General features: G+C 36.3%; 1 protein-coding gene across 1 annotated transcript; it reads left to right on the forward strand.

The window, feature by feature from the left end:
* Nucleotides 1–3,853: 3,853 nt before the first annotated feature.
* LOC104473844 (leukotriene B4 receptor 1) lies at nucleotides 3,854–5,408 on the forward strand. Its single transcript, XM_010115462.2, has one exon. It carries the CDS (start codon nucleotides 3,947–3,949, stop codon nucleotides 4,955–4,957), a length of 1,011 nt encoding a protein of 336 aa, XP_010113764.2. The 5' UTR covers nucleotides 3,854–3,946; the 3' UTR covers nucleotides 4,958–5,408.
* The last annotated feature ends 2,410 nt before the right edge of the window (nucleotides 5,409–7,818 follow it).

The following is a 7,818-nucleotide window of genomic DNA, read 5'->3' on the forward strand; positions in this document are numbered from 1 at the left end:
CAAAATGAGGCATTGATCCTACAATAATATAATATTTACGTGCAATCCCAGCAAACAAGGTAGGAATGGCGGTAGGTGTAGCTAAACAATAAAGAAAAATCAAGTAACTTTTGGCAGCAAATCATCCAAGCAGTATGTGTCATCAGTAATCCATTACTCAAAAGGAAGAGTGTGTAAACAATGTAATTGATTTACCCAGTAGCAATTGCGGTGCCAGACACGCTTGTGTAGGTAAGGTTTTTTGGCTAGCAACAGTTTGTGTACACACAAATAGCAACTTAGTGATAGCTGATTTAGAACAGGCCAAAGTCTCGCCTTAAATTGTAATTGTTTGAAAGCTTGTACTGTGAATAACAGAAAATTAAAACTATATACATTCATAATAATATTGAGAAAATATATTTCTAAGTTTTTCCATAGTCTCTGCATAATTGTCATTCATATTGCTGCTTACAGTCAGAATTATAAATGTAGTTCTCCACTATCTTAATTAGCACCTCTACTCTAGTGAATCTGGTATGGCTGGTTGTACAAGGAAGATATTTCACCATATACTTGAATAGTTTCACAACTGCTGAAAATGTGTTCTGATTGTCTGTGATCATTCTGTTAGGGTAAGAAAGACACCAATATGTAAGCATGCATTGATGCACGTACAGCAGGTGCCTTGTAAGTAGTCCTCCTATCACAAGTTCTAAAGCAGTTTTCCCTGAACATAACAGGAAATATTTTGTCTGACCAGTCATATAAAAATATCATAATTTGCTGCTGAACTGGGTAAGGGATATAAGCATCTTGAAGTGAAATTCTGATTCTCAAAATAAATATGCAAAATCTGAAGATATCAATTATAATTTACATGTAGTGGTCCAAACACAACTGTCTGAAAATACTCAATGGTAGTGTAAATTACAGACCGCCCACCAGAGGGAAGCTCATGCACGCATACAAAGAAAAATAGGTATTCTGAAGGATGGTTGCAACACCCCCCTAATATTTAAGACAAAGCAAATTCTGTTCAAGATGTTTCTTAGCAGTAGCATAGACTTCTTGGGCTTGGAAAGTTTTCAGAAGTTTTTTGCCAATCTAAAGGCAACAGACTTAACAGAAAGTTTCCCATGTTAATTACTGAATTGTTGCACTGCATACAAAATGCATGTACACAAAAAACTTCACCAATTTAGACCTTTTTTTTTGAACATGGAAATGCAGCCTAATTTCACTGCTGTTTGTAGTATTAGACTAGAGCTTATGAGATCGGAAGTCCAACGGCTTGTTCCTACATTAAAAGCCCCATCCACATTTGGTCACTAGGATGAGTAGGATACCAAGTTGTTTAGCCACTGTTGTGTTTACCATGTTATTGAACAAAGTTTGTGTACTACTAGTGTAAATTTGACAAATAACAGTCCAACACTTTTAGAGAGTATTAAAGACAGCTTACAAAGTGCCTGAAGTTTTCATAGTGATCCAGCAGTCACACAGAGCTCTTCAGAAACATGCTCCCTAGCTGATGTTAACTCTAATATCTGTGATATTAAGTCTAACGGCCTGTCTTCAGAGTCTTACTCAAGGAAGTCTTATCATTTCAACACCTTTCTGGGATCTGTTTTGAAACAGAAATCCCAGGCTGTTGCTGAGATTAATTTGTTTTCCTGTTTAAATGAAAGATACAGCCAGAGGCAGAGGCCATCTGGCAAGCAAACTTCGACTGAAGTGGAGAAACACATTTCTGAAAAATGTCAGGACATATGCTTCAGAAGTTCAGCCGGATCCATACATCACTGGATTAGAATTATGCTGATGGAAACAGTTGTACAGACAACTGCTCTTTGCCACCAAAAGTAAAGTTTTAAAGAAGAAAATCTTACAGAGATGTCACCCAATGCTACAGGAACATGCAGGTTCTTTTAAGGATCCTTGCTAGAATGAGGACTGGCCACAGAGTTGTAGTTACAATTACAGCTTTATTATGAGATAAAAAAAAATAATTATCAGCATAACTTACTGTTATCTACAGTTTCTAGCAGTTAGCATAGCTTATTGTTACACAGAATTTTTAGCATTTATCGTAGGTCTCAGTTAAGCAGAATTTCTGTTATCAGTACAGCTTTCTTACTATCTAGAGTTTTCAGTTACCTAGGCTTTTAGTCACCCAGGCCCTCTGCCAGACAGGTCAAATTCTTAATAATCAACGTGTAATACAATAATCATAATCTAGATTCAGACTTTACCTAAAAGAACCTCCCTGTCCCTGTAGCATAAGGTAACTAGAGGTACCAGGCATCTCTCCTTTAATATTTTTTTTTCAATAAAAATCTGCAAATTAGTTCAATCTAGATATGCCACTGGCAATAAATTAATAAAGAGCCCTTCCAAAGTTACTTCTGGAGAAATAATAATGTGTAGAAAGGTGATTTCATTAGAAGAAGATGCATTGCCCAGCACTTCCTTTCATTAGTTGATTTTCACAAGTAGTTTTCAGAAAGTGCCTTCAGACTACAAACAACTGGTTTGGGTTTTCCCCTACCCAATCTGTATTAAATGCTGTTTAAAATAAAAGGAACTAGAATCATGTCTAGGATTAAATCCAAATTAAAATATTTATTACACAAATAGTATTTTGAAGATATAATACTTGACTTCAGTGGAGTTATTCTGGATTTGCTCTTGATCTCATTATACTCTTATGAGATCAAAACCAACTAAGCTGATTTGGGGGTGGTGGTGGTGCAATCCTTTTTCCATGGTGAAAGATACCTTTCAACTTAATATTATACACTACATTTGCCAGGTTTGTAAAGTTCTGCCTCAATTCTTAGGGAAATAATCTATATCACTGTCTTAAATTTAAGAGGTAGAGCTATGCATAACTCCTTTTTTCTGTGCATCTTTTTTATGGAAAATCCCCTTCCAGTTTCACTTCTGCTGTGACCCTTGAACATTTCTGTTGGTGCTGCTGTTTTAGTTCCTCCTTTAACTTTTTAGAAATGGACTTCAAAAGAAGGTATTTTGACATCAGGACAAAATAGTTTCGTATTCTTTGATTAGACACTGAAGGACTTAGGATTCAGACAGGATTTTAATACTGCACTGACTACCAAGTTTCCTAGGAGATAAAGTCATAGCCCGTTACTGGCACAGGAGGACAACATAATAATGTATTTTCTCTCTGACATGGAACATTTTCTCCTATAACCCTGTATCCAGACTGTTCTGATGGTTACTGTTTGACAAAAGGACTGCAGTTTCCCAGAACACTAGAAATACAACTCCCACCCACTTTATTGTACCAGTATAATCTCACTATAGGACGAAAGTTGGTTTCCTTTGTGCCAGCATATTTCTAAAGCATGACCAAGTCTTTTCTGCTGAATTAAAAAAAGATTACATGAGGGCAGTGGGCACTTTTTTATGCTTTGGAATGGATTTTCCTGTCAAACATATAATGCACATTTGTGCTTTATCTGCCACCTCTCTTTTTTTGGCTTTTATTAAAAAAAAAGGTTGAGTTATTCATACAAACAGGAGTAGAATAGCACAAAGAGCGTTTATTTCTTCTCATAGCTTTTGATTAGATTAGTAACTTTAACAAAGTAGCAAGCTTCTTTAAATAGGAAGACTTCTGAAAGACCACCAAGCTGCTTTAAAATCTGCTGAAGTATGATGGATGTATAACTGAAAGCAAAGTCAGATGCTACACTGTATTTTTATTTTTGCTTTATGTGCAGAAATGCACACTGTCTTCCTAAACAACAGGAACTGCCATATGTGGTCAGATGTTTGTAAGAGTGAGCATTAGGATGTGAGCTCATATGCCGTATTAGTCTACAGACGATCAGTTAGAGAACTTTCTCTCGAGTAGTTCACTAACACCTTCAGAATAAAAGCAGACTGCAAAGCACGGAGGATATTGGCAACCAAGAAAAACTGAAGAATTTCCAGAATGAGTCTAGCTGAGGAAAGCACTGTCCACTCGACGTGGAATATTGTGAGGTCAGTAGTCTGCATAATACTGAGCTTGGCGTTTATTATTGGGACCCCTGGAAATTGCATCGTCATCTGGACTGTTTGTACAAAAATGAAGCAAGTATCTCCTTCAGTCCTGCTGATCTTGAACCTGGCCATTGCAGATGTCCTTGTACTGATTACTTTACCAATTTGGATTTACTCCTTTGCTGACTCATGGGTTTTTGGAGTAATCTTCTGCAAAATACTGGTTTTTGTTATTTACTGCAGCATGTATGCTAGTATATTTCTAATCACAGCACTGAGTTTGGAGCGGTTAATGGCTGTGTTTTACCCTTTCACAATTCAAAGATACAAAACAAAAGAAAAGATTTCTTTAATCATTGTCCTCATTTGGTTCCTGTCTATTACTTTCGGAATTTCTGTCATTCCATTTCAAGAGACGGAAGAAATGAACGGTAGACTACTATGCACATGTCGCAACTACTCTTCTGATAGACAGAAAGTGTCATATCTTTTGCTGGAGACTCTTGCAGGTTTTGTAATCCCTTTTTTAATTATTTGCACTTGTTACACCTGTGTTGCAAGAAGAATAAGCAGAATGACTTACCAATCTAAGCAGCGATCAGAACGACTCATTGCCAGCATTGTGGTGGCTTTCATTTTATGCTGGTTACCTCATCATCTCTTCAACATCCTAGATATTATTTCAGTTCAGATAGAATGCTCTAACAAGGAAATGTCTTTGGCGCTGGATGGAATTGTAGAAAAAGGAGTGTACATCTCTGGAGCACTTGTATTCATCGGTAGCTGTATTAACCCTTTACTTTATGCCTTTGCTGCACGAAGATTTCAGAATCACCTGAGATTTGCCAAGATATCAAAGCTGTTTGAACAAATGAGTCAGACTGTAACAGAGGAAGACAAGAAAAAAAGTTTGAGTGTAACCAAGCAAGAAAATACTTTAGTAAGCACAGAAAATCTCTGACGAGGAACATAGACTTAGTGAATAATGCGATTCTGTGTCTTTCCTTCCATAGCACTTTCTCCTCATACTCTTGGTTTTGCTTACTAAGCAGTCCAGATCAAGCTAGACAGGTAAAAGTTCTTAGGGTTTGTTTTGTGTGTTATAAAAGATTTGGCATTGATAACAGAGTTAAGTTTCTAAGTTAATATGGACATAATGAAATTAGCACTATTTCACTGGTGCTGAGAAGCTCAGCAAGGTGGCTAGAAGCTTGAAGTGTAAGGAATATAGCATTTTAACTTTATATTAAAATGATTTGTGATTTCTAGAAAGTCTGCGTGCAGAAAACAGAAAAGGACTGTATGTGGAAAACAGAAGCTTTGAAAGTTTAAAACTAAGTTTTCCTTCTGAAGAAATTGTTAGATGCTCAAAAATCCTTACATAATCTGAAGTTTTAATAGAGCATACTTAAATTCTTGGTATGGGTAAGAATTATTTTTAAATATCTTAATAGCACAAAGCTTTTGGATAGATCAAAAATATAAAGCTATTTTTATTCTTTGCTTTATTTAGGTTTGAAAGTAGTAAGAGTTGTTTACACAGTCAAGCTCATTTACTGAATTATCTTGTGTTAATAGGTTTTAACAAGTAAAATGTGAAGGGTAACATGCCTCGAGAAAAAAAATAGGAGGGATGAGAATTCTGTGTTGTGTGACAAACACTTACAGACTTCGTGCTATATTTGGTGTCAAGTACATTGCGTACTTCAGTGGCAGTTCGGCTATTGATACATTAAATATACATACTATGAGTATTCTCAAAAAGTTTGATTCAGTTAGGCTTCCAAGATGTCTTAAAGTATGGAGGAATTGGATCAGGCTCTGGTGGGAGGGAGGGAGAGATCCTTGATACTGTTTTTTATGTGTCAGAAAATTATCGTAGTAACACAGTGTCCAGTATCATAAGAACTTCACCTTGCAAATGAAACCATTATTTTTTCTTCTCCTGTAGAGTAAAGTGGACTTTGCCATAAGAAAGCAATAAATTCAGCGCTTGCAAGGACCTTATTTTAGTTTTCTGAATGTGTCCAAACTCACTGTGGAAAAACTGTATGGCATCAAGTGTTTGCTTTTGAAGTTTTTATTTCAGTTGTGCCTAACATTTTTTATACTTACTCTTGCTTATTTTTAAGTCAATGATTTGTAGTAAGATCAAGACAACTACTGATTACTAAGAAACATATTGTAATATCCTGTACATTGTTCTGGACAGCTGCTAAATAGCTATGTTACTCATCTTGACAGATAAATTACAAGTACTAATTAGAACTTAGTTTTCAAAATCTGATTATATAACAACCAAGAATATTTGAGTGGTATTAATTTAGTTTTTAAACTGAAATAAACATGGGGAAGTAAAATCTTTAACTGTTAATGGAAGAATATTTCTCTAAACTTTGCATGTGTATTTGTTATTCCTGCTTGTTATGAAAAAGTCATTTTTTCTTCACAATAGAGATAAAGTCCACACCACAGAGGGCTTTCCATCAACAGGACTTCTTCTTCACTGAAATGGAAGTAAATAAAACTTAAGTAAGATCTTGTTTACAGCAAAAAGTAAGCAGCAGATGAAATCCCTTAGACTTTGCCCCATCCACCTACCACTTTTTCACCCAACTAATGGCTCTTTAATTACTGGTAGTATATTCAGTATAGCAATGTGGCATTATCTCACAATAAAAGCGGCAACTTTAGTTATCTACTGCATAAAAAAGTGAAGCTGTATTTCTCTGATGTGTTCTTGAGATAGGAGTCACTCGCTATTCAACACCACAGGACAGATGAAGAGATAATAAGCACATGAGCACTGCAACTGAACTTGAGTTGTAGGCTGCAAGGAGCCAAGTATTTCACAACTTACAGGTTTGGAAAACACCCGGATAAACATTAGTACAAGCTGCCTGGCGGGAATTTTCTATCAGTTTATGCCCTATGCCTAGCTATAATCAATCTTCTTATAAGGAATTGGGTTAAACCTCTAACCATCTGTGTGTATCATCTATCTCATGAATGACTTAATCTTTTTTTTTTTTGTGCCATTTGCTATTCTACAGGCCTTTTGGGAGCATTGGCTGCTTGTTAAGTGCCTTACGCTCAGCTGTACCTAACCCAGGACAGACTGTAAAGGGATCAGTGGCCAGATACATAGTCAGTGCAATACTGCCTATTGCAGTCACGTTCTGGTTTTGTTTGATTGTTTTTTTAAATGAGTGGGTAAGGAATAGTCAGTCAGACCTCTTTTCTTTTTATGCTGTCACTCACAGACAGGTGAATGGTGCTGCTCAGGCTGCATTCTGCCCAGCATCCAGGGATCTTAAAAAAGGCACTGGTAACATCCACAGATCAGTAAATACGTTCTAGGGAACAGTGAAATTATTAGTTAAGGCAGTTTTGAACTGAAATCCATTACTCTGAGGATTCAGAATAATTTACTACCAGGTGCTGCTCTTCCACTGAAATTACAGTACTTAGTATAGACACCTAAACTGAACAATGAGAATATTTCTTATGGTCAACAGATCAACAAGCAACACATCAGCTATATTCTACTTCTGTGCTTTGAGAGTAGGTAGCACGAATTTTCTGCCTCAATATTAAATTCTCACATTTTCTCCACTGCTTTTTACTCACAACTGCAGTACTGAAGTACTTTTAAAACATGCAATCCATCAAGGAGTTAGAATTGTCCTCTTATGTTCCTATTAATGGTCTTGGATGCCTGCATCCAGTAGTCAGTGACCTTTAAGAACTATCTTTCTTTTGAAGGCTCTTTGAGGAGTGGTAAAAGATACTAAAACAGCAACCTTAACCAATATCACCTTT

This window comes from Chlamydotis macqueenii, chromosome 13 (genome assembly GCF_036417535.1).
Source record: "Chlamydotis macqueenii isolate bChlMac1 chromosome 13, bChlMac1.mat, whole genome shotgun sequence".
Lineage (NCBI taxonomy): Eukaryota > Metazoa > Chordata > Aves > Otidiformes > Otididae > Chlamydotis > Chlamydotis macqueenii.